At 48.6% G+C, this 27,810-nt stretch overlaps 1 protein-coding gene across 1 annotated transcript in view; it reads right to left on the reverse strand.

Annotated features, from left to right (window-relative positions):
• The window catches only part of CAPZB (capping actin protein of muscle Z-line beta subunit), a 103,614-nt gene extending 98,812 nt beyond the window's left edge, over window positions 1-4,802 (reverse strand). The window contains exon 1 of the mRNA XM_018054806.1: window positions 4,661-4,802. Coding sequence (XP_017910295.1) covers window positions 4,661-4,663 — 3 coding nt within the window. The 5' untranslated portion in view covers window positions 4,664-4,802. The remainder of the gene's footprint in view (window positions 1-4,660) is intronic.

Below are 27,810 nucleotides of genomic sequence, written 5' to 3' on the forward strand. Positions count from 1 at the left end.
ATGGACCTTCCTGGTGGGGTTGCTGCAAGAGGGCCAGAGCTCCCGCAGCAGGCAAGCCTCCACCTCCTCACCCCAGAGACCTGATCTCTAAAAGCCTAGATTCAGATCTCTAAAAGCCCAGATTCAGAAACGGTATGGCTCTTACTGATCTTTTTTTTTTTTTTTAAATTTGGCTGCACCGGTATCTTAGCTGCAGCTCTTGGGATCTTGAATCTTCGTTGCAGTGTGCAGGATCTTTAGTTGCGGCGTTGTAGCTCAGCTGGAAAAGAATCCACCTGCAATGCGGGAGACCTGAGTTCGATCCCTGGGTTGGGAAAATCCCCTAGAGAAGGAAAAAGGCTACCTACTCCAGTATTCTGGCCTGGAGAATTCCATGGGTGCAAAGAGTCTGATACGACTGAGTGACTTTCACTTCACGATCTCTTAGCTGCAGCTCGTGGGATCTACCTGACCAGGGATGGAACCCAGGCCCCCTGCATTGGGAGTGTGGAGTCTAAGCCCCTGGACCACCAGCCAAGTCCCTCGCTGGTCTTATCCAAGCGTGTTTGTGGGTGATGCTGCACACTTTGCACGTCCATGCCCCTTTCACTGGCAGAATCCTCCACAAGGAGAAATGGGACCAGAGTCTGTACGGGGGTCCCTGGTGCTCGCCGTTTCTTAGGAACCGAGTGAATGTTCAGCACAGGGGATGGGTGGACCCACCACTCACACCAGTCACTCAACCTCTCCAGCGTCCATCCGGGGATGAGGCAAGACCTAAGTCAGGTTTCTGGATGATGGCCGATCCTCAATCAGTGGTCGCTACCCAGAAGAGAAGGGCTGGATTTCCACGGCACGAGGTTACCTTCCCCGCTGGGAGAGCTTCCGGTCTGCAGGGAACAGACCGTGGGGCCAGTGCCGTCTCAAAGGCGGGTGCACACCCCAAGGCCAGGGCTGAAGCCGGGCACAAGCTCCACCCTTCTCTTAAGTCTCACACATCATCTCATGCAAGTGTGTTCACAGCTTTATTAAACAAGGCTCTGCTTCCTTAAACTTCAGGTAAGAGTGACGTGCCTTCCGGCCAAGTAATGCAAGCTGCGAAGGCGTGGACCCCTGTCTGCCTTGCCCCCAGCACACAGAGCAGTGCAGAGAAAGCCTCACACACACGCTGCGTACGGTGTGTTAGTCTTTCCCATCAGCTTCCGGCACCCCCTCACACCCCACTCTCTGCTTGATGGCATGCATTTCCCTGTCTAAGAAGCAAGAGTCTCAATGTTCAAAGGACCTGCCCAGCCACCATTTCCCTGTGCGGTCAGTCATCTGTCCCCTCCCCTCCCCCAAGGAACATAAAAGAATAGGACTTCCGGGTTATAAACAGGAATATCTGCTTTCAATCAGATGATTTAGCATCTCCTTAACCTCAAGCCAACTGATCCGTCGTGGGCCACTTTTTCGAAGGATTCCACCAAAGAACATCCAGCTGGGTTGAAATGAACAAGGCTGTACATACATGTGGGGTCTGAGCTGTGTATCTCACCTACAGGAGAAGACCAACCAAGACACCAACAATATTGTTTCCCCTTGTCACAGTACAACAGGCTTCTCCTCTCCTCTCCTGTCAGGCCAAACCAGGTGGGAGCTGGAGGGGCAACTCCAGGGGGGCCCGGTGCATCCCCGCATGCTGCAGCCCCGCCACCCAGCACCAAAATCCTAACTCTAAATCAACAATAGCTCCTACATTATAAGTGAGAGCTGCGCAAGGAAAAGTGCTCTGAAACTATAAAGCACTTACAAGAGTGAGATCATTACCTGCTAAGAGAATGCAAAGAAATTCTATTTGCCTATGCACTTATAACTGATGCCAACAAAAATCATGGCATTTTCTCCGAAGTCCAAAGCAGTTTAGATTCTCAAACTGCTGTTCCCTTCTAAGTTAGATAACTGAGAACTAGCTGGTTTCTCTACCATCAAACCTACTGAAAATAAAAAACAGAGTATGCAACCCTGCACCACCATTTCTGCCCTGTCCCAACTGGTCTATGTTGGTTTATTAGTCAGAATATTCAAGCAGGGAAGAAACTGAACAATAAGCAGTCAGAAATTACTTACAAGCCTAGGGGGATACTAAGAACAAGTTATTAAGGCCATGAGTATGAAATCCAAACAGCCAAGTTCAAGACACGCCCCCAAAGGGAACACTCCAAGCTGCTTCCTTCAGTGCCAGGTACCGTTCTAGGCCCCAGGGATAGACAGGCAAAACAAAAGACAAAACTCCCTGCCCTGAGAGAGTTCACGTCAAGTAAGCCTGCATCACCACATCACTGTTTCACTATGAAATGATATCCCTGTGCAAACAACCAGGACCATGTCAGTAGCCAGCAAGTGCTGCCTCCCCCTCCCCATCTCTGAGTGACCATCCTCACTGTTTCTAAACAGTGTCCTTCACATCCTCAGCACACAGACAACCTGGGACAATGGGGAGGATGCAGTTAGAGCCTTCTGTCAACTAGACAGCATCTTTAGTAAGTTATCCCACCGTCTGGACCTCAGCTTCTTCACCTGTCAAATGGGGACAGCAACTGCCTCACAAGGCCCCTAGCAGCCCCACCCACCCTTCCAGAAAAGGCCTTTTCCCACCATTCCTCCCATGATCCTTTCAGATTATCTAAGTAAGACCCAAATACAGGATGCTCAGAAGCCTCAAGTATCATCCAGTCCTTTCTGGGTCATTACAGGCATCCTTCCATCACCTCTGGGGCTCAGGCCAAGGCAAGATGCTCCCCACTGCACCCAACCCCCACAAAGCCAGAGATGCTGCGGTGAGCAGGTCCACTGGCCACGCCAACCCTCCTCCCCGCCTCTGCCCTAACAGCAAATGTACAAAAGCTCCCTCCGAGTCCTCACCCAAAACTGTCCTGGAGTAGTCCTTCCCCACCCAGGCCTGGGTGGGGTTGGGCCACCTCCCCTGCAGTCAGTTCTCCACTGATGCTATCGGAGAAGGCCAATCACAAGGGCCACGTTTTTCATCATCACCATACAGGAAGGCGTTAAGAAAAAAACCCGAGCTGCTCTGAATTAGTCACCCTAGTTCAGCAGCAACATATCTTCCTTAAACAAGGAACTGAGAGCCTCAAAACCCTTTGGGGCCCAAAGTCCACATGCAAACATCTGCCTGCCCCCGGCCTGAACACTCAGTCCACTCGCCCAAGGCTCCTTGGCCACTTGAAGCAGAAGCCCTCTGGCCCTTCCAACCTGGGTGCTGGGCCTGCCCGCCAAGAAGGTTCCAAAAGTGGAGGGCTGGCCGACGGGGGGGCCTAGGTGAAATCTCAGGCCAGTCAGAGCGCCGAGCAGCCGCCTTCATTACCAAAACAAACAGCAGAGCGGAGCCAGCGGCGGCTCACCTGGTCCGAGGCACCTCCATAATCTGCAGTTCCAACCTTCACGAGTTGACAGTTGAGGGGGAAAGGGAGGCTGCGTCTGCAGGGGTGCATCGTGTCCGGGCCGTCTGCTGGCCTCGGAGCCCGGGGGAGCCCCCAAAAGCGGCAGCCTCACAAGGGCGATTGTGCGCTCATCCCCGGCCCGCGGCTCCCCCGCCCTCACCCCTCGGCTCGCGCGCACACCCCGGGCACCGTGCGGACCCCGGCAGAGCGCTCCATAGTCCCGCGCCCCCCGGCGCCCAGGCGGCGGTCGTGGGGGAGGGCCCGCGGCGCGCCGCGCTGCCTTCCGGGCACACTGATGCCCGCCCTGCCCTCGCCCGCTCGCTGCCAAGAGCAGCACCGCGCAACCCCGGGATCGCGTCCCCACCCGGGCCGGGGGGCGCCCCTCGTTTCCCACGGGCGGCAAGGAGGGCGCGCCCCGGGAGGAGGTGAGGGGACCACCTGGGTCGGGGCCCCCGGGCGGGGGGCGGGCCCAAGCCCAGGACAGAGTGGAGCTGACGCAGGCCGAACGGTGAGAAATCCAGGGAAGGGGGACGGCGGGCGCGGAGGGGGTGACGTCCGGGCGAGGGCCCGGAGCGCAGGAGTGTGGTCCAGACTTGAGACCGCGGAGGAAGGAGACGAGCCAGGCTGAGGCCGCGGAGCGGAGGGAAGCAAATGTGGGCTGGAGTCATGGAGAAGGGGCGAATGGGGGTCTGGACTGAGGCCATGGAGAAGGGGGGGCGGGGGGACTGAGGCCATGGAGAAGGGGGCAGAGGCGACGGAGAAGGGGGAAATTGGGGGTCCGGACAGAGGCCAGGGAGAAGGGGGGGGCGGGGGGACTGAGGCCATGGAGAAGGGGGGACGGGGGGGACAGAGGCCTAGCCTGGGCCGGAGGAGGAAGAAGCGACAGCCCAACCTGGGCCGGAGGGACAGGGGATGGGGGCCTAGGCCGGGCCGGTCCGGGGGGAAGAGGGACCACGCCTGGGTGTCCAAAGGGGGTGCCCGGCCGGGACCACGGGTCCAGATCTGGCCCGGGCTACGGGAGAGCGCAGCCTGGACTCGGACATGGGAGTCCAGCTGGAAGCAGGGGTGGGGGCCGGGGTCGCCCCTAGCCGGGCCTCCTCCCGAGCGCGGGAGGGGGTCCCCCCGGGCTCCGGGCGCGCCCCTCCCCCACCCGGGGAGCCCACCCTCAGCGGGCCGGGCCCGGCGGCGGGAAGGGTCCGAGCCCCGGCGGGGCCCCGGGCCGGGGGCCATCGGGCCTTTACCATGGCGGCGGCGGCGGCGGCGGCGGCGCTCCCGGTCCCGGCGTCTGTGGCTCTCCCCCCCGCTGCAGGGCCCGGCGCTTCCACTTCCCCGGGTGCCCGAGAGTGAACATCCGGGTCAGCGCCCCCTCCCCCCGCGCCGAGCCGCCGCCGCCGCCGCCTTCCTTCCTTCCCCGCCCCGGCCCGGCCCGGGCCCGCCCCCCACGCAGCCGGCTCTCGGCCAATGAGCGCGCAAGGTCTCGGCGATCGCCAAGTATGGAGCGCGGCGAGGAGGGGCGGGGCGCCGAACCCGGAAGCGAGGGGCGGGGGGTGCGAGGGGCTGGTCCTGTTGAGGGGCGGGGCCTGCGGGCGGGGATGCGGAAGGCGCTGGGAGCCGGAGCGGTCAGCCGCCACCCCCACCCCAATGCACGCGCTCGCCCCTGCGGCGCGCCCGGAACTGGTGCGGCCGGCGGGGCAGGCCCGGCCGGGAGACACGGCGGGGCGAGCGATCCTCGAGTGCAACCCCCGCGCTGCCGCTTTTTGCTGCGTGTGGGACCTGCAGCCAGTCGCTGCCAAAACGGGGCCTCGGGCCACATTCCTTTCTGAGCAGCCAGCACGCACCGAGCCTGGGGTGCGGCCCCGAAGATCGCAGGGGTGAACGGGACATAACGATCTTTCCCCTGCTCCCGAGGATGCTGTCAGCACCACCCAGGCAGAAATGAGAAAATCCGGCACGAGAAACGTCACATGTTAAGAGGAGCGCCCGCTCATTTGCCCAGGGGGGGCTGCTTCATTCCGCACAGGGACTCAAATGTTCTTTTTCCTTCGCTCAACGAGTATTTACGCTTGATCTAGAAGTCAGGAGGCCTGGGACGCTAGCCCCGCTAGTAATAACTGTCTTCCCTAGCTTGCTCTCTTTCTCTCTTTTGTAAGATGCAAATTAGGCCGCTGGTGAGCGGATTGTAAACTACAAAACACTATACAAATGACAGGAATGGGCAGCACCAGCCAGGCCATGACACCCGCCCCGTCCTCAGGTATAGCTCACAGTCAAGTAAAACCGCCACTGGCATTGAAAGTGGCACAGATAAGTCCCCCAAGAATGATTCAGGCCTGTATTAAGAGGATTCAGACAAGGGCGTGGCGTGTAGGAATTTTCTCTTGGTATTTATTGAGCATCTACTGTGTACCAAGCCCCGCTCTAGGCTCTTAAGGATAGAGCAATGGACAAGACCCTTCCTGTTGCAGAGTTTAAACAAGGGAGGGGAGACAATTAGGTACTAAGTAAAAATGGAGATGTGGAGGAAAATCAGAGTGAGGGAACCAGCATCAGATGAGCAAAAGTGGGGCCAAGGAAGGCCTAACTTTTAAAAAAACTAATTTTTATTGCAGGAGACCTGGGTTCAATCCCTGGGTCAGGAAGATCCCCTGGAGAAGGGAATGGCTACCCACTCCAGTATTCTTGCCTGGAGAATCCCATGGACAGAGGTGGGCTGCAGTCCATGGGGTCACAAAGAGTCAGACAAGACTGAGTAACTAACCCTTCATAGTTGCTTTACAACGTTGTATTAGTTTATACTGTACAGCAAAGTGAATCAGCTGTACGTATACATATATCCCTTCTTTTTTGGATTTCTGGAAGGCCTAACATTTGATCAGAGGGAGGTAGAGGAACAGCAAGGGCAAAGTCCGAATGAGGACAGTCCCTGCTGTGTCTGTGGCACAAGGAGGTGGAAATGGGTGGCTCAGATTGAACATGGGGAGAGAGGCAGGGGCTGAGTGAGGTCAGAGAGGTGCAGGGCACGGACAGGATCTGGCTTGGCCTTTCAAGGGATGGGGAGGCTGCTGTGTTCTGAATGGACTGTAGGGGGACTAGGGCCGTTGGAAAGCCCTTTCTGTACGAAAGGCATTTGTTATTTATTTCAAAAGCACTTATATGGGACTTCCTGTGTGATGGGCACTCTTATGCCCTCTACAAATAATAACTCATTTAATCCTCATAACGGAGGCCTGGGGAGATAAACCCTAGGTCACACAGCAGAGAGATGCAACTCTGGGCACGAGAAGAAAGGAGTCAGGATGATGCTAAGATTTTTCAGCTTGATCAGCACCAGAAGGATTTGCCATTTATTGATCTGTGGAAGGTTAGCGGGGGTTGGCGTGGAGCAGAAGTCTGGGTATTTTGGTTTTCTTTTCTTCTTTTTTGAGGGGTTGGCTAGTAAGAATCAGTTTGGGGTAAGTTATGTTTGAGTTGCCTTTCAGAGGTTTAAATAGAGATGTCAAGTAATCAGATATGAAAGTTTGGAGTTAGTGATAAATGATGAGAACTGTCAGCTAATAAATGATATTTTGAGGTACTTAAATGCATAAAACACCTAGGTGAGCTGACTTAGGAGGTGAACATAGAAGTGAGTGAGCCTACACTCATGACCCCAGGTCTGATCACATCACTCTCCTGCTCAAAAACCTTTGAAAGTTAAGTTCACTCATAAAAAGAGGGCCCGGAAACCAACCTAGAACTCAAGGACAGGCTAGTCCATCCCTCTCACGTGGCCCCATTTCTGCTGCTTTTGACACATCTGCTGCGTTCTCGACTGTCTGGCATCCTCAGTTTGCCTATAGCCCTATTCCCTCAACATTTCAGCCTGCATGGGAGTCATCCTGGTGACCTTTGTCCCTCTTATTCTCTGCATCAGTTTGTCCTATTAGCTGGCAGATTCTTTGGTGTTTCATACCTTAGCTCCTAAGACAGAATCCAGTCAACTCATCTCATCTTTTAATAATGACAGTTCGTTGGGCAGGTCACTGGCCAGCTCCACAGACTGGCTGCCCACAGATCAGAGCCCACCCCTTAACCAGTCATCTGTGCTATGAACACGGGGGCAGGTGGCATTAAACAGCTACTTTTGAGGGGCGGTGGGTAGGAGGCAAATTCCATCATTTCTTTTAGTGCTGTTTCTTCTTTCCTCTGTCAAAAGCCCAACCTCGTGTCATATCCCTCCACCTGCCACACCTCCTTTACCCCTTCTTCTTGGCCAACCCTGGTTAAACTCAGCTCTTCCCCTACTCTCTGCCTGCATCAGAATATCTGAACATTGATGGAAAATTAAAAGCGACAGGCGTCATTTTAAGTTGATGTCCACTAGTTTCAATTGAGCCCTCAAACCTGCCTAGCCTTCCTGCTGTATTCAGTTCCCACACTCCACGAGGACGGTTTTTCAGTCTTCTTTCTTTGTCCCTTTCTCATCTTTCACTCCAAGCAGATGAGCTGGTCTCTTGCTTCACAGACGTGATGGAACTGGACAGAAACCTTCTCCTCTACCAACAATTCTGCATCTTCCCCATGTTCTCTTCCCTGATTTTTAAATTGAAGTTGTTCCTGGGAAGAAAAGCTATGACAAAGCTAGACAGCGCATTAAAAAGCAGAGACATAACTTTGCTAACAAAGGTCCGTATAGTCAAAACTGTGGTTTTTCCAGTAGTCATGTACAGATGTGACATTTTGCCCATAAAAAAAGGCTGAGCACCGAAAAATTGATCGTTTTGAGTGGTGGTGCTGGAGAAGACTCTTGAGAGTCCCTTGGACTGTAAGAAGATCGACCCAGTCAATCCTAAAGGAAATCAACCCTGAATATTCATTAGAAGGACCGATGCTGAAGCTGAAGCTCCAATACTTTGGCCGCTTGATGCGAAGAACCAACTCACTGGGAAGACTCTGATGCTGTGAAAGATCGAGGACAGGAGGAGAAGGGGATGACAGAGGATGAGATGGATGGATGGCATCACCAACGCGATGGACGTGAGTCCAAGCATACCCTAAGAGATAGTGAAGGACAGGGAAGCTCGGCGTGCTGCAGAAACAGCTGGGCGACTGAACAACAGCAGTTGATCCACAGTATGGTATTAGGGAAATATTCTGGTGGCCCGGGGCTTAGGCCTCTGCACTTCTACTGCAGGGGACTGAGTTCAATCCCTAGTCAGGGAACTAAGATACCAGAAGCCATGCAACATGGTCAAAACCAAAAAACCACAACAAAATAGATTTTTAGCTTCAGGTGCACACCTCGGTGATTCATTACATATGCTTTTTTCCAATTCTTCTACTTTATAGATTAGTACAAGGTGTTGAATATGGTTCCGAGTGCTCTTTAAAAAATTCATTTAAGTGTAGTTGCTTCACAGTGTTGTGTTAATTATTGCTCTACTGCAGAGTGACTCAGATGTATGTATGTGTATATATGTGTACATACACACACACACCGTTTTTCATATTCTTTTCCCTTATGGTTTATCACAGGTTATTGAATATAGTTCTGTTCTAGTTCCTTTTGCCTTTTTTCCCCAAATACTTTTTTGTTTGTTTTATTTATTTTATTGACATATATCTGATTTACAGTATTGTGTTAGTTTCAGGTATACAGCAAAGTGATTCAGTTTATATCTATCTACATATATACATCTATTCATATACAGATACATATATTTATATACATATGGGGCTTTCCTCAACGGTAAAGAATCCACCTGCAATATAGGAAACTTGCAGGAGAAATGGGTTTGATCCCTGTGTTGGGAAGATCCCTTGGAGGAGGAAATGGCAACCCCATTCCAGTATTCTTGCCTGGAAAATTCCATGGGCAGAGGAACCTGGCCAGCTACAGTCCATGGGGCCGCAAAGAGTTGGACATGGCTGATCAGCTGAGCAAACAGCAAGCAACGTAAGACGCGTGAACAGGGCGTTACCCAGAAGTGCGCCCGACGTGGTTTTTCTTCCTTCAGTTAAGTCCCCACAGCTGGAACTGTCGGGTTAATAAATGCACAGTTGTTGCAAGAGCTGAGACTTGTTTAAAATCACCTCTGATTTTAACAGGCTAGAGCCTGCTTCCTGAGTTGGAGATCTTATCATTACTAAAAGTGGTTATAGATGTTTTACTGTGTCTTTTGGAGATATAAGAGAACCCTAGAATTAACAGGTTTCTCCTTGCGGCGGCTTCTCTTGTTGCCCCGCGCAGGCTCTAGGGTGCACGGGGTTCAGAAGCTGTGGCCGCGGGCTCTAGAGCTCAGCAGTTGTGGTTCACGGGCTCAGTGGCTCCTTGGCCTGTGGGATCTTCCCAGATCAAGGATCCAACCTGTGTCTCCTGCATTGGCAGGCTGATTATTTTGACCGCTGCACCACCAGAGAAGCCCTCCCCAGATTGTTGAATGATTCCCTCCCAGCTAGATGATTACTGTGGTTTTAAACATACCCAAATGTCTCATATGTTAAAAAAAAGAGAAAAAGCCTACATGGATCCCTCTAGCCCACCACCTTGTCCCCCGTCTTTCTCAGCTACAAAGAAAGACAGTATGTCCTGTCTCCTACCTTCCCTTCCAGTCCATTACTCCCCTGCAGAAATGACCCTCAGGTCACCCATACCTCCTCATCAAAGCACACATGGATAGGTTTCAATCCTCAACTCCTTGGACTCCCCAGTAATAACTGACACTATTGGTCAGTCATTTAAAAAATTAAAAGACGCTTGCTCCTTTTTAAGGAAGAAAAGCTATGAAAGCATATTAAAACCTAGAGACCTAGAAAGCATATTAAAAAGCAGAGACATCACTTTACCAACAAGGGTCCGTCTAGTCAAAGCTATGGTTTTTCTAGTAGTTAAGTATGAATGTAAGAGTTGGACTATAAAGAAAGCTGAGCGCCGAAGAATTAATGCTTTTGAACTGTGGTGTTGGAGAAAACTCTTGAGAATCCCTTGAACTGCAAGGAGATCCAACCAGTCCACCCTAAAGGAAACCAGTCCTGAATATTCATTGGAAGGACTGATGCTGAAGCTGAAACTCGAATACTTCGTCTACCCGATGCAAAGAACTGACTCATTGGAAAAGACCCTGATGCTGGGAAAAACTGAGGGCAGGAGGAGAAGGGGATGACAGAGGATGAGATGGTTGGATGGCATCACCAACTCGATGGACATGACTTTGAGCAAGCTCCAGGAGTTGGTGATGGACAGGGAAGCCTAGAGTGCTGCAGTCCATGGGGTCACAGAGAGTCTGACACGACTGAGCAACTGAACTGAACTGACCTGAAGTGGTCAGTCACTGCTTCCTCTTTTTTTTTCGCCACACCACACAGCTTGCAGAATCTCAGTTCCCTGACCAAGGAGAAGCACTCTGGTCCACAGGCTTCCCTGACATCAGATAGTCCTCCTGGTCTCAGTCCCACCTCTCTGACTGCTCCTTCACTGTTCTTTGCAGACTGATTCTCTCTACCCTCTAAGTGATGGGCTTCTCACCACCTCTGACCTTGCAGCTTCTCCTTAGACAATCTCACCACACCCATGGCCCGAGTTACCAGCAGGCCTCGGTCATGAGCCCACCCCTGGAGCTGGCAGGATAGGGACCCCATAATGGAGGGGGGGGAACTGTTTCAATGTAATGAGGGGGGACCAGGGTATTATTACCAAAAGAAGAAGAAAAGTTGCTGAGGAGTAGAAACACACAAGACCAGACAGTCGCAACAAGCATGTATTCTGGGTAAGCTCATCCAAATGATCAAAACAGGCCCCTTTCAGGTCTCATAAATTTCTTATCATTGGAGTCCTAAGCAGGACAGATTAGAGGTCCCCAAAATGCTGATTTCCTTTGAAGACAGAACATTACGTGGCTTGTAGGGGTGGTGATCTTGGCTAAACAGCTTAAATCAACTTTTTCCAGCCCTCAGCAGCTTGAAAGTATATAGCAAGAAGTAGTGGTGGGGGCGGGGGGCGGGAGGTAGACAGGCCACTAGCACTCCGGTTCTTTTAAACACACCCCTAAGTCTTCAGCGCCAAGGGGATGCTCTGTCAGAGGATTAGACATCATCTTCTCGAGGCTTTTGTTTTTGCTTTTCTAATAGGTACCTGGGAGAACTCACAGCTGCCTTCTGCTAGAGCAGAACTATTTGTATCCTGACCATCTGTGGGGTCTTTCTCAGACTTAGAGCAAGGCTTCTCACGTGTGGGCCAGCTGTTGGAGTTTTTATTGATAAATGCATAGTTGGGAGAACTCATGTTTTGTTTATTAAACTGGCCAGCCAGCCACCCACCAGGCTTGGGATGTCCTCAACAATGCACCTAAGGCTAACTCTGCCATCCCAGAAGAGTGGTGGTCTCCTTCTTCGTGTAGTATTCTTTGCCGATCACCTGGAAAGCTGAGTTTGGGGGCCTCCTTCTCTGTGTTCCCGTGGAAACCCCGTTCTTAGGACACCTTTTCACGTGTAGTCCGCCCCTACGACCCTCGGGGCTGCCTGAGGCAGGGACCATGGCTCACATCACCATCAGAACGGATCTGGCACATGGTGCCCGTCAAGTGCGGGGCCACTACTGAGGTGGAAACCTGGGTCCCCCACGCCTCTTCCCAGCACTCATCCCTCAGTCCAATCAGGCACGAAATGTTCTGAATGAAACCAAAGCAGCTGCAGAACTGATGTAGGAGCTGGAAAAAATGGCAAGACTTTTTTTTCAGGTGAAAACCAGTCAAGTGAAAGGCCAGATCAGCGGTCCCCAACCTTTTTGGCCCCAGGGACCAGTTTTGTGGAAGGCAATTTTTCCATGGACACGGGTGGGTGGATGGTTTCAGGATGATTCAAGCGCATTGCGTTTCTTGTGCACTTTATTCATATTATTACTATATTGTGATAGATAATGAAATGGTTATACAGCTCACCATCATGCAGAATCAGGAGGAGCCCTGAGATTGTTTTCCTGCAACTAGATGGTCCCATCTGGGGGCAATGGGGAGTGACTGTAACTACCAGTGAAGTTTCCCTCACTCATCCACTGCTCACCTCGGGCCATTCAGCCTGGTTCTTAAGGGACCATGGACCGGTACCAGTCCATGGCCTGGGGGTTGCGGACCCCTGGGCTAGATCAAAAGACCAGAGCCACAACCAATTGGGAGTGAAATATTTTAAAATACCATTTATCATAACACAAAACACGAAACACTTAGGGATATATTTAATGAAAGATCTGCAAATCCTGGGTACTCTGAAAACTAGGAAACATTGCTGAGGGAAATTAAGTGAAAGTGAAAGTCGCTCAGTCGTGTCCGACTCTTTGTGACTCCATGGAGTATACAGTCCGTGGGATTCTCCAGGCCAGAACACCGGAGTGGTCAGCCTCTCCCTTCTCCAGGGGATCTTCCCAACCCAGGGATCGAACCCAGGTCTCTAGGATTCCTTACCAGCTGAGCTACCAGGAAAGCCCAGAGGGAAATTAAAGATCTAAATAGGTATTATACCCTATCCATGCATTGGAAGAAAATATTGTTACGATGTTCATCTCCCCCAAATAATCCATAGATTCAATGCAATCCAATTCAAAATTCAGCAAGTTTTTTTTTTTTTTAAGAAATGAACAAGTTGATTTTAAAATGTGTATGGAAATGCAAAGATCTTAGAATCTTGAAAAAGGAAGAAATACATTAAAGGACCTATATTATCTGATTTCAAGACTTACCATAAAGCTGCAGAAATCACAGCAGTGTGGCATTAGCAAAGCATAGACACATAGATCAATGGAACAGACTAGTTCAAAAATAGACCTGCATAATGACAGTTTTTTTCTTTCTTGTTTTTGGCCATGCTGGGAGGCTTGCAGGCTTGCAGGATCTTAGTTCCCTGACCAGGAATTGAAGCCAGGTCCTCAGCAGTGAAAGCATGGAGTCCTAATCAGTGGACTGCCAGGGAATTCCTAACAGTTAAAAGATTTTTGACAACAGTGCCAATGTAAATCAGTGAGGAAATAGCATTTTAAACAAATGGTGCTAGAAATAAGTCTCGACCCTTACTGCACAATATTAACACAAAGGGATCACAGACATAAACATAAAAGCTAAAACCATAAAACTCCTAGAAGAAAATGTGAGAGAAAATCTTCACAGCATCACATAGACCGAGGTTTTTTTAGGATACAAAAAGTGGAAGCTAAAAAAATAAAATAAATTGATAAATTTAATTTGGTTAAAATAAGAAAATTCTGTTTTTCCAAAATTACATTTTTAAGAAAAAGGATTTGAGAGCCCTGTGAAACATTATTTAAATTCATGTAGGATTTTCTAAAAATTTTGGAAAGAAAATAGTATTCTCTCCACTGCATAAGCTTCAACGTTTCTAAGTAAATAAACACACGTTTCAGCTTTGTTTTTGTGAACCAGTGGCATGCAGAACATGAGAGGACCTTGGTTGAGGTCATTAACTCTTAGGCCCAGGCTAGACATAGTGACCTATTTATCTAAGGCAAACAACGCCACTGTGGTCAGAAAGACTCCACATTTTGGCCCAAAATGAAAGCAAAGGCCAAGGCAGAGAAGTGGTGGTAAATATGTGGCCTGGTAGGTAAAGCGACTGCAAGCGGCGCTGGTGGTCAAGAACTCGCCTCCCGGAACAGGAGACATAAGAGACACGGGTTCGATCCTTGGGTTGGGATGATCTCCTGGAGGAAGGCATGGCAACCCACTCCAGTATTCTTGCCCAGGAAACCCCATAGACAGGGAAGCCTGGCGAGCTACTGTTCACAGAGTCAGACGCGACTGAAGCCATTTAGCTCACAGGTGGAGAAAATGAATCACCAAGAATAAAGGTAGGCAGACGGAGAGCCAAATGCAAAGGGGGAAAAATGAAGGGCATGGTGGAACAGGGTGATTTAGATAGAGGCCTAGAACAACACTAGCGAGGGGACCCGTTTCTAATATTCGGTGTGCTGCCTTCTTTATAACTTAAGACTGCCAGGGAGGATCAGACGCACTTGAGCTAAGATCCTGTAAGGTGTGGCCCAGTTTAAAACCAACCTGAGAAGGATTTCCCTGGTGGTCCAGTGGCTAAGATCCTGCCCTCCCAACGCAAGGGGCCCAGGTTTGATCCCTGGCCAGGGAATGAGGTCCCAAATGACCTGACTAAAGATCCTGCATCCCACAACTAAGACCAAGCAGAGTCAAATAAGTAAATATTTTATTTAAAAACACGTAAAAAAAAAACCTAGGGCTTCCCTGGAGACACAGTGGTAAAGAATCCGCCTGCCAGTGTAGGAGACCCAGGTTTGATCCCTGGTCCAGGAGGACCCCATGGAGCAAGTAAGCCCGCGCAGCACAGCTACTGAATCTGTGCTCTGGAGCCCTGGCTCCACAGCAAGAGAAGCCGCTGCCCTGAGAAGCTAAGCGAGCATCCCCTGCTCACTGCAGCTGAAGAGCCTGTGCGGCCATGAAGACCCTGCACAGCCAGATAAATGAATTTAAATGAAGTCTATGTGAGAAAACTCTGATCACCAAGGAGCTCTGTTGGTCAGGCACCACTGCCTGGACAACTGGCATGGCAGTTCCTCTGAGCTTTTATCTTGATCTTTATTTGTTCTCTGCCCCACAGTACTTATGATTGCTGTAGATAAGTGGCACTGCCAGGCTACAGATTCACCTTTTCCATTTCCTCTTCCTGGGCACAAGAGCTGTCTACATTTCCTGGCCTCCCTTGAGTTAGGTTGTGGCCATGTGATTGGGCTTTAACAAATGGAATGTAGGGGGAAGTGCTATGGGCCGTCTCCAGGTTTGCCCCTTGGGACCTGCCCCGTTCCCTCCCTCTCTCTGTTCATCGGCCAGCTAAATGCAGGGGATACAAGAGAGGACTCCAAGATAGAGGAAGCCTGTATTGCATCCAGGAACAGCTTCCAACATAGCAGGAAATGATTGGGATGATAACATTTATAAGCAGGATTTCCATGAATGTGTTAAGCAGGATACCTCAAGTAGAGCCAGTGAAGATGAGCAAAGATCCCATAACTACAGAAAGGTGAGCCAGGATGTGAACAGAGTTGATTGATCCAAAAAGCCTACACTTTTTTCATTCTGATCTGATTCTGTCTTGCAGTTTTAAGCTTTAGTACTATGCGTTTTTCACCCCTTTTTTCGCATAACCCCGAACAAAGAGGTGTTTAGGTGTTTCGAGTGATGAGCCTGCTGATGACAGGCTCTAGGCTTCTGTGTAATTTACTCCGCGGCACATTTGTGCTACATATTCCTGCAGCGTATCTACCGCTTTCCACAAACCAGTGAGGTTGGCTTTAATGACACCCTGTGATCCTCATTTTTATATCAACATCATCCCCAGGTACTCAGAGGAGGGCAACTAAAATTATTATTTTCTGCAGGATCAACCTAAATGTTTAGCAGTCTGGTAAAAGATTTTGGGGACCATGCATAGAGGTACCTAACTCTTCCTTCTCCTTCTGCCCCTCCCTTCCTATCTCAACCATTTCCGTCATAAACTGGGCTCCACACCTCTTCTTGTTGAATAATTGCATCTTCTTTCTCCCTGCAGTGGTGAGAGAGAAGGTGACCTAACCTCCACATCCTGGTTTCCACTTCTGGAAAATGAGTATGTGATGCCTTGTGCTGTTGTTACTGGGCTAGGCATGCATGCTCAGTCGTGTCTGACTCTTTGCAACCCCAGGGTTAGGGTTAGGGTTAGGGTTAGCCCTAACCTGTCCATGGAAGTCTTCAGGCAAGAATACTGGCATGGGTTACCATTTCCTACCCTAGGGCATCTCATTGACCCCAAGTCTTCTGAGTCTCCTGCACTGGCAGGAGAATTCTTTACCACTGAGCCCCCCGGGAAGTCCATAGGATACATGCCACATACAATTGTCATGAGATTTAGATAAGATAGGCAATAAGCTGGCGGCACGTGTGCTATTTGATCTGATGCACGATCCCTTCTCTGGCCCCCAACAATCCTCACTGTTGTTACTGAATATGAAATGATTCATGGTATTTTGAAAACACACTTGCCGGCCCTATTACATTGATCGTATGTTTTATGTGTGGTTATGCCAGCCTTGTATATACTTTTTAAATATTTATGTGTTTGGCTGTGCTGGGTCTTAGTTGTGGCACGCAGGATCTTTGATCTTTGTTGGGGCGTGCTGGATCTTTAGTTGCAGCGTATGAGATTTAGTTCCCTGACCAGGGATTGAACCAAGGCCTCCTGCATCGGGAGTGTGGAATCTTAGCCCCTGGACCACCAGGGAAGACCCAGCCTTGTACATCTCTGATGGTAAACTCTAAATAGGCGGAAAACCCATAGTTGCTTGATATTTATTGGCCCCAGGTACCGTACAATTCTTTCATTATCTTCAACCACAACAAGAGATCGTTGAGCACTTTCTATCTTATGAGATTTATACAAGGACGTTCTTGGACTAAGAGTCTGTTTCTGCCCATAAAGTCCATCAGAGGTGATTTTAAAAGGCATGGCAGCTTATTCTTCTTTAAAATAGCTTTTTAAACATCTGACTACAGAATTACATGCTCATTGTAAAAATTATAGATACAACACCCAAACCAGAAAATTACCCAAGGAATAATCACAGCTCATCTTTTTAGAACCTATCTTTCTACCCTTTTTCCTCTCCATGTGCATACATGTTTTGCAAAAATGGGATCATATTGCATGCACATTTTTGTTACCTGCTTTCTTCCTATCTGAGAACACATCGTGAATGTATTACATGTTATTAAAGAGTCTCCTGTGGTGTGATTTGTAATTCTGGCTTAGTATCTATCGTATGGATAAATAGTGATTCTTTTAAAGCAATCCCCTCGTGTTGTATCGTTTGATCTTTTCCATTCTTCCACCACTATTAGCAATGAACACCTTTGTATGAATTTCTCTGCTCACATTCCTAATGATTTTCTCAGAACCCATGAATAGACATTTGCTTCACAGAAAGAGCACCCTGAATTGAATCGCCAGTCTATGTCCGACGCAGGATACAGCATGCTTGGGGCTGGTGCACGGTGATGACCCAGAGAGATGTTATGGGGAGGGAGGTGGGAGGGGGGTTCATGTTTGGGAACACATGTACACCCGTGGTGGATTCATGTCAATGTATGGCAAAACCAATACAGTATTGTAAATTAAAATTAAGTTAAAAAAAAAGAAAGAGCACCCTGTCAAGGCTTTTCCTACCCATTGCCAAGTTTTCTATTAGAAAAGTCCTATAAATTCACACTCCCACCAACAGTGTATGAGAATGCTATAATAAGGGCTGTTGGCCAAGATGATGATTATGAAAAAAAACAAATAATCAAGAAGATAAGTATTTGCTAAAGGCTGTCCCCGCGCCAGCTGTGTTTATTTGTTGAACGCTGTAGCCTTGTTCCTTGGAGCAAGCACTGAAGGTTCTTTAGACTTTCTGTTTATTTAGCGCCTCTTTCAGCACTCCGAGACTTTGACCCGAGTTTTATCTGAAGGAAAGATTTCTGGTAAATATAGTTTCCAGTTTGGAAATTCAGCCCAAGTACTTCCATCGCTCGCCCCAGTGTGGACCACCTCTGTGGTTTTAACTGCTGGGAATCCGTCAGAAAGTCCTGCTGTTGACTTGGAGCGGAGAACTGAAGTGCTTAGAAGAAATGAAAAAGTAGATCTGGGGTGAAAAAGTCATGTTTCAAGTTACAAAGGGAAACCAATAACCACCCAAGGGGTTGGCGTTTCACTTGACCTGCTCTGATATCACTATGGTGATGTTCTCCATAAACAGTTGCATAAGAACAAGATGAAAAAGAACGAGCAAGTTCCATCCAGGAGGTCTGGAGTTATTTTAGGGATCAAGGCAGTGTCATCTGGGGTAAATATGGAATGCAACGTCTGTTCTTTTAATAATCATCCCCTTCTTTTGTGAGGCTGAACGAAGGCCTGGGACATCAGACGTTTGGGCCGAAAGCAGCGCTGACCTAGTGCCTTCAGGGCTCGGGAGAAAACTCGGCCAAAGGAATGGAAATAACGGTTCATAACAGATGCTGGAACGATTCCTCTCACACCCCTGGCCTCTGAGACTCTCCTGAGCCCGATGTGGAGTCCAAGGGTGGAACAAGGGTGATGTTCTCGGGATGGGCTGGCCCAGTGGAGAGGCAGAGAGGGGGTCCCCAGGGAGCTGAGCTTAGCTGTCTGCCCCGACCTTGATTCCTGGGCCAGAGAGGGTGGAGGCCACAGCCTGTCTCTGGGGCATCACCATCTGCTGTGGATGACATCGGCCACTCCCACCCTCATGGTCTTCTCTTTGAACCCCTGACTCAGCGAGCCTCAATCCAAAAAGGAGAACTAGCTATTTTTGCATCAAAAAAAAAAAAAAGAAAAAAGTCAGGCAAAACACTTGCTGAACTCCTTCCTGACCCTGAAACTCTTACTCTTTGCACTTAACCCCTTGTTCTTCCCTTGTTCTCTTTGCTCTCTTCTCAGCTGTTAGATTGCGAGGTGGTGTCACTACTGGTAAAGAACCCGCCTGCCAATGCAGGAGACTTTAGAGACCTGGGTTCAATTCCTGGGTCGGGAAGATCCCCCTGGAGAAGGAAATGGCAACCCACTCCAGTATTCTTGCCAGGAGAATCCCCATGGACAGAGGAGCCTGGTGGGTTATAATGGAGTTGCAGAGTCAGACATGACTGAAGCGAGTTAGCATGCATGTACTCGTATTTGGGGGGCTTCCGTCGGGGCTCAGCGGGTAAAGAACCTGCCTGCCAATGCAGGAGACATGGGTTTTGATCCCTGGATCTCGAAGATTCGCTGGAGAAGGAAATGGAACCCACTCCAGTATTCTTGCCTCGGGAAATCCCATGGACAGAGAAATCTGATGGGCTACAGTCCATGGGGTTGCAAAAGAGTCCGTCCTGACTTACTGACTAAACACCACCACCACCACCCTCATCCTTAGCGAAGATCTTCAGAGGAAAGGGCTGTTCTGCGGCCATGGAGGTTGGCACACAAAAGGTTCTCCATAAGAGTCAGCTGATAGCACGTGAATCCAAAACCCCGAGCCTACCCTGATGTGGAGGTTTCTGAAATGATGGCTGTTTGTTTATTCACTTGTTCAACCAATGTTCATTCAGCACCTCCTGAGAAGCCGAACTTCTGCTGGGGACCGGCGCTACAGGGACCAACAAGACCCCAGGGCTCTGTTCTTATGGAGATGATGCTCTTGTAGACCTCAGTATCTGAGTGGTGAACACAGCTGTCATCACAGAGCCTTCTCTGACCATTGGATATAAAATCCCCCTTCCCTGTTTTATTCTGCTTCCCAGAACTTAGCATCACAAGGCATAATATATACTTGTTTGTGTGGAGTGGGTCTTTTTGGCTGTGCCATGCAGCTGGTGGGAGCTCCTTGAACAGGGATGGAACCCTGCCCCCTCCCAACCACCAGACCAGCCGGGAAGGCCCTAGTTGTCTGTTTTTGTCAGCCTTCTCACACAGAAAGGCGTGCTCTTTGAGGGCCATTTGTCCATGGTGTTCACTGCTGAGTCCCCATAACGATGGCTAGCACGCAGTAGGCACTCGACATATATATTTCAAATCAGTTTGTTCAATGTACTCTGCAACTCTCTAGAAGACCTTTGCAGCAAAACTCTCCAGGGAGCGCGTTAAGAAGACCCCCAGGACTTCCCTGGCGGTCTGGTGGTTAAGATTCTGTGCTTTCAAAGCAGGGGGCGTAGGTTCAACTTCCCACAGTCGGGAAACGAAGATCACACGTGCTGCCCAGCGTGGCCAAAAAAAAAAAAAAAAAAAGGAAGAACGCCAGAGGGTCAGCACGACAGATTACGACCATCCAGAGCTTTACGGAGCGCAAAGCAGGGAGGTGCGCTGGGCTGAGCACGAACCCTCATCTCTCAGGGGTCTGGTTTACTCCTTGTAAAGTGGACATAACGTTGCCGGCCTTCGGGGACCATTTGTCCATTGGAAAAGGGAATGGGTGTGAGCCGCCCCGCCCCACCCCCCGGGACCTGGCGCTCCACACTTGAAGGCTGAGCACTGCAGTTTCTTTATTATTGGAGCTTCTCAATTTCATGTGGACTTTATTATTATCATCCCTGTTTTAACCCACAAGGAAAACCCAGCTCACAGGGTCTTAGGAGTTTGCTCACAGAGGCTCAGGCAGGACCAGAGCACCCCAGAGGGACAGAACCCCACGCACAGCGCCTTGCCTGTGGCCCTAGGGCAGCCGGCTCTGGCAGCGTAGCCTCCTGCGCGCCCTCCTCTCTGCTCCTCCGCCTCCGTTTGCCATTCCTCGCTTTCAGTGCGCCACCCCACCCACCGCTGTGGGAAAAGGAGAGCTGTGGAGAGAAGCAAGCCAAAGGGGAAGTTTGTGCAGTTGGTTAGGAAGCGAAAGTCGCTCAGTCGTGTCCGGTTCTTTGCGACCCCGTGGACTAGGCTGTCCATGGAATTCTCCAGACCAGAATCCTGGAGTGGGTAATCTGTCTCTTCTCCAGGAGATCTTCCCAACCCACCGATCGAACCCGGGTCTCCCGCGTTGCAGGTGGACTCTTTACCAGCTGTGCTATCAGGGAAGCCTAGTTCGTTAGGAGGTGAAAGGCAAATCCTCCTCGGCCCTCACCTCCCCACGCATTCTGCCGCTTCCCTCGGTGTTCCCCCCGCCCCGAGTTTCCCCGTAGCCCCCATTTCTAAGCTTTAGGGTCCCTCTGCCTCCCAGCATCTAAGTTGATGGGGATTCTGGTTCAATCAGGTGGGATGGTCCATGAGACTCATTAGCATAAATCAGGATATTTCTTGCAATTGAGAGGTACTCAGATTATAAACACTACTAGAAACTCAACTTTCTAAAACTGATTATAATTTTACAGGGACGTCCCTGGCAGCTCAGTGGTGAAGACTCTGTGCTCCCAATGCTGGGGTTGCGGGTTCAATCCCTGCTCAGGGAACTAAGGTCCCACAAGCCACACAGCCAAAACAATAAGAATAAATAAGGTAACAATAAGGATAATAGTTTGAAAAATAAAAATAGTTATAACTTTAAAATATTTATAATAGTGTTATAATTCATGAGCTGCTGCTTGGTTCCAGACAGTGTGGGTGGAAATTTACAAATACCTGATGACAACCAAAAAAGGCAGATATTATTATTCCCATTTTATAGATGAAAAAAATTGAAGCTCACGGATGAAGGATCTCCTCAGAGGTTACGTAGCTACTAAGTGATGAAGGCCCCAGATTTAAATCCAGGTCTGTCTATATTCAAATCTCCTTCTGCTACACAAAAATAAAAACATTCAGAGGGGTGGAGTTAATGTGCCTTAGAACATCTGTCCCAGCAACCCTCTGAAGAAAATTGAAAATATCCTAAAGAAATGCAAGTCAGTAGACAGCTATATGAATTATATATAGGGAATATAGCCAGTAAAATATTTTTCAATTATTAAAAATTCTATATATATACTATATAGAATCTTATGCTAAATGAAAAATGTAGGATATAAAATGTATCTCCATGGAGATTATAATTGAAAATGTATGTCTACTACATAAACATGCCTGTGAATTATAAACAAACCTACGCAAAAGACTGAAAGGAGATATATAAATATGATCACAATTCTGTAGTGGAATTTGGAAGGATTTTTCTGACTTCTGGTTACTAATCTTTCTGCGATGTGTTAAGTTACTTTGCAATTTACAAATTTAAAAGCAAATTCTAAGATGGTCTTCTCTGAAGTTCTGTCACTTTGCAACAGAGTACCTGAATCAGCATGCATTGTGGGGGATTATTTTGTTGTTGAAGAAAAGTTAATTAACAATGTTTGAGATGTATAGCCAAGTGATCCGGTTGTATTTATACTGGTGTATATGTATATATATATATATATATATATTCCTTTTCAGATTCTTTTCCAGTATAGGTTATTATAAGATACTGAATATAGTTTCCTGTGCTGTGCAATAGGTCCTTGTTGTTTGTTTCTTTTATATATGGTAGTATGTATCTGTTAATCCGAAATCCCTAATTTATCCCTTCCCCTCCTTTCCCCACCGATAACAGTAAGTTTGTTTTCTATGTCTGTGAGTCTATTTCTGTTTTTTTAAATAGCTTTCTTTGTATAACTGTTTTTTTAGATTCCACACACAAATGACATCATGTGATATTTGTCTTTCTCTGACTGACTTCACTTGGTATGACCATTTCTAGGTCCCTCAGCATCCATTTTCTTTTTAGTTTATTTTTATTCATTTCTGGCGGCTCTGGGTCTGCATTGCAGTGTGCAGGCTTTCTCTAGCTGCGGCTAGCAGAGGCTTCTCTTGAGTTGCGGCACACCGGCTTCTTATGGGTGGCTTCTCTTGCTGTGAATCATGGACGCTAGAGCACGTGGGCTTCAGTAGTGTGGTGCACGGGCTCAGTTGCCCCGCAGCGTGTGAAATCTTCCCAGATCAGGGATCAAACCAATGCCCCCAGAACTGGCAGGCGGATCTTTTAACCACTGAACTACCAGCGAAGTCCCAGCATATATTGTTTTAAGTTGCTAACTAGATGACTTTCCTTGATCAATTGCTCCAATGCCGAAGACCCCATGACCCCAGCCACCTGCGGATTATAGAGTTTCCTGCACGCATTCCTGGCCGAGCCAGCACTGGGTATGATCCTCACCCACATCTGCGCTGACTCACACCACGCTTTGGTCTAGAGCTGCTCCATCCAATAGGGGAGCTATTGCCACAAGTGGATATTTAAATTTAAATTAATTTAAGTGAACACACAGTTGAGCTCTCCAGTCTCACTGACCCTGTTCCAAGTGGTCGATAGCCACATGCAGCTAGTGGTTATTGTAGTGGAGAGTGTAGATATAGAATGTTCCTATCATAACAGAAAGTTCTATCAGACAGTACTGCTCCAGCGTCTAGGCTGAAGACAATTTCTTAAACCTTGGGATAAGGATTTCCTGGCCACTTACTATCGGTGGCTTGAGCAGACAATACCTTTTATGTTCTAAGATTTTACTCTCTCATCCTATTTCTATGCTCCTGAGACCTCAAGGGTAAGGGAAAATTAAAGATGAGCCTTCTCTACTACAAGGTAGAGGCTTCCCAATTATTGTTAATTAAAAATGCTTCACAGGTGAAGATTGATTAGGCAAAGTGGGCAAAGGGGGATAATTAATTAGAAGTTTTTTTCTTTTAATATAAATATTATCAACAGAAGCCATTGACTGATGTCTACTATGTCCAAGCACTGTTTATATTTTATCCCCTATTAATTCGTACAACCCTGAAAGATCAGTTTTACTCCATTGTGTACCATGATGAAGACCCAGTGAACCAGTGAGGTTGCTCAGTTGTGTCCGACTCTGCAACCCTCTGGACTGTAGCCTACCAGGCTCCTCCATCCATGGGATTTTCCAGGCAAGAGTACTGGAGTGGGTTGCCATTTCCTTCTCCAGAGGATCTTCCCGACCCAGGGATTGAACCCAGGTCTCCCACCTTGCAGGCAGACGCTTTACCATCTGAACCACCAGGGAACCCATGATGAAGACACTGAGACTCAAAGAAGTAAAGAAACTTGCCCAGGTTCACGAGCCAGAATCCACACCTATGGATGCCGAAGATCATACTCTTTCTATTACACCAACATTCGGCATGGTGGGGAAATTACAAATCTCATAGAAGGATCTGATTGGTCTGCTTGGGGAACAACCCTATCCTGGGACCAGTCACATTGGAAGAAATATTAGCCAGGCCTAAGTCACTATCCTAAAAAGCCTCTTGATGAAAGTGAAAGAGAAGAGTGAAAAACTTGGCTTAAAGCTCAACATTCAGAAAATGAAGATCATGGCATCTGGTCCTATCACTTCATGGGAAATAGATGGGGAAACAGTGGAAACAGTGTCAGACTTTATTCTGGGGGCTCCAAAATCACTGCAGATGGTGATTGCAGCCATGAAATTAAAAGACGCTTACTCCTTGGAAGGAAAGTTATGACCAACCTAGACAGCATGTTGAAAAGCAGAAACATTACTTTGCCAACAAAGGTCCGTCTAGTCAAGGCTATGGTTTTTCCTGTGGTCATGTATGGATGTGAGAGTTGGACTGTGAAGAAAGCTGAGTGCCAAAGAATTGCTGCTTTTGAACTGTGGTGTTGGAGAAGACTCTTGAGAGTCCCTTGGACTGCAAGGAGATCCAACCAGTCCATTCTAAAGGAGATCAGCCATGGGTGTTCTTTGAAAGGACTGATGCTGAAGCTGGAACTCCAATACTTTGGCCACCTCATGAAAAGAGCTGACTCATTTGAAAAGACCCTGATGCTGGGAGGGATTGGGGGCAGGAGGAGAAGGGGATGACCGAGGATGAGATGGCTGGATGACATCATTGACTCGATGTACATGGGTTTGGGTGGACTCTGGGAGTTCATGATGGACAGGGAGGCCTGGTGTGCTGAGGTTCATGGCGTCGCAAAGAGTCGGCCACGACTGAACTGAGCTGAACTGAACTGAAGTCACTATCCACCACTGTTCCGACAAGGCAGTGCCTGATGGTGCTGTTAGAACCATCTGAGATCAGGAAAAGACAGTCATCAGTCAAATAAGAAAAAGGCGGAGCGCACAGAAACAGTGGTGCTCACTGCCTTAGCCCCCCTGTTGTTCTCACTGGGCCTACCTGTGTGCTGATCTCATTTTTATTTTTTATATGTATTTATTTATGTGGCTACAAATCTGTATGCAGGTCAGGAAGCAACAGTTAGAACTGGACATGGAACAACAGACTGGTTCCAAATAGGAAAAGGAGTATGTCAAGGCTGTATATTGTCACCCGACTTATTTAACTTATATGCAGAGTACATCATGAGAAACGCTGGACTGGAAGAAACACAAGCTGGAATCAAGATTGCCAGGAGAAATATCAATCACCTCAGATATGCAGATGACACCACCCTTATGGAAGAAAGTGAAGAGGAGCTAAAAAGCCTCTTGATGAAAGTGAAAGAGGAGAGTGAAAAAGTTGGCTTAAAGCTCAACATTCAGAAAACGAAGATCATGGCATCTGGTCCCATCACTTCATGGGAAATAAATGGGGAAACAGTGGAAACAGTGGCAGACTTTATTTTTTGGGGCTCCAAAATCACTGCAGATGGTGATTGCAGCCATGAAATTAAAAGACGCTTACTCCTTGGAAGAAAAGTTATGATCAACCTAGATAGCATGTTGAAAAGCAGAGACATTACTTTGCTGGCTAAGGTCAGTCTAGTCAAGGCTATGGTTTTTCCAGTAGTCATGTGTGGATGTGAGAGTTGGACTGTGAAGAAAGCTGAGAGCCGAAGAATTGCTGCTTTTGAACTGTGGTGTTGGAGAAGACTCTTGAGACTCCCTTGGACTGCAAGGAGATCCAACCAGTCCATTCTGAAGGAGATCAGCCCTGGGATTTCTTTGGAAGGAATGATGCTAAAGCTGAAGCTCCAGTACTTTGGTGACCTCATGCGAAGAGTTGACTCATCGGAAAAGACTGTGATGCTGGGAGGGATTGGGGGCAGGAGGAGAAGGGGACGACAGAGGATGAGATGGCTGGATGGCGTCACGGGCTGGATAGCATCACGGACTCAATGGACGTGAGTCTGAGTGAACTCCGGGAGATGGTGATAGACAGGGAGGCCTGGCGTGCTGCGATTCATGGGGTCACAAAGAGTCGGACACGACTGAGCGACTGAACTGAACTGAACTGAACACTGGGTTCTAGTTACAGCACATGGGGTGTTTGATCTCAGTGAAGCATGCAGCATCTTTAGTTGTGGCATGTGCGATTTAGTTCCCTGACCAGGGATCAAACTGAGGCTCTCTGCATTGGGAGCACAGAGTCTTAGCGCCTGGACCACCAGGGAAGTCCCTCATTATTTTTCAAAATCATCTCAGAGAGAACAGTAATAACAGTAACTACTATGTCTTCTTGAGAGCCTAGGTACCATGGAATACGCTTTCTCCGTGCATTATTCTTGAGCCTCACGCTCATATATATTGTTGGGCTCGTTTTCTAATTTTGGGTACAAGTCACAGATCTCATTTCCTGGATACTCAGACTTGACCTGCCTAGGTTTTCCATGGTCTGTTTCCCACAGCTGGCCCACCCCCTGCATGATGTTCTGAACTAATCCAAGACATCCACGTATTAAACACCAGATCCTCTGCCCTCCAGCCTACACTCTCTCCTTGGGAGTTAAATGAGTAAGACATTCGCGCACAGGATCACTCACTGGGTTGGGCGCCACGGGGCCAATTCTAAACAAGAAACTTGTGTACACAGTCCAGCCTGGGGACTGGACAGTGGACCAGAGGCTGGGCCAGCTGCCCTCCAGAGGGCCCTGTAGAGCCAAGAGGTCTGTGATTTAATGGTCAGGGGAGGAGGAGGAATGTTCCCGGGCCGTGGCTTCCCTTGGATTGAATCCAGCCTACACAAGGGCCGCTTGGGGCCCAAGTTGTCTAAGTAAACACTGATTCCTTGACGAGTTTCCAAAATTGGGAACAGAGCAACTGTTTGGTTTGAACAGGCTGTGCTCTGTAAACCACTGCCTGCATATCACCAGGGTCCCGTGTAAATATTTTAGCTACAGATTGGAAGAACACAACTTTAAAAGAAAAAAAAAAATCCCATCGCTTTGTTGCTAGACTTAAGATGAATGATGCGTCATCTCTGTTGTTAGTCTTAGGATGAATGCTGTCTTATTTCCATGTATTGGGAGGCCCAATTCTGTGATTTTATTATAAGCGTCTCAGATGCTCCTCTTTCGGGACTATTAGGGTGGGGGAAAGGCAGATAAATAACGTGACACTTTTTTCCTGCTTGAATTCGGAATAAAATGAAGGGGAAACACAGAATCAAGTAGGTAGAGATGGAAACCTTTTAGGACCAGTAAAACTGATCATGGGGACACTGGCTTTTGGCGTCTGATGAAGGGCCTTCTAATTCCTCACCCTAGAGTCAGACTGACCACTCAGTTTGAGACGGTAGCCTGCATTCTACCACTGCTTCCGGGGGAGAGCCTGCTCCTGTTGGACCGAAGGCTTGGAGGAGCAGAGGTGTGTGTTGCCAGAGAGGAGGGAAGAAGGCTCTGAACTGAGCATGCCTGTCCCTTCTCCCAAACCCGCCAATCAGATCGTCACCCCTCCTCCTATGGGCAGCAATACGAGAAGGAACCAAGAGCCGCTGACCTGTTCCTGCAATGGACTTCCTGCTGCATGAGAACACGAAGCCAGAGGAAAGGAGGTTGGTCCGCAAGAGACACTTTGATGAAGGATAAGGCAAAGTGACAACCTGGTCAAGGAACCCCAGACACAGCCTCCTGGCAGAGAAGGTGACCGCTGCTTGGATCAGGAAGTAGAACTTCCTC

The sequence above is a fragment of the Capra hircus genome, chromosome 2, assembly GCF_001704415.2.
Source record: "Capra hircus breed San Clemente chromosome 2, ASM170441v1, whole genome shotgun sequence".
Classification (NCBI taxonomy): Eukaryota; Metazoa; Chordata; class Mammalia; order Artiodactyla; family Bovidae; genus Capra; species Capra hircus.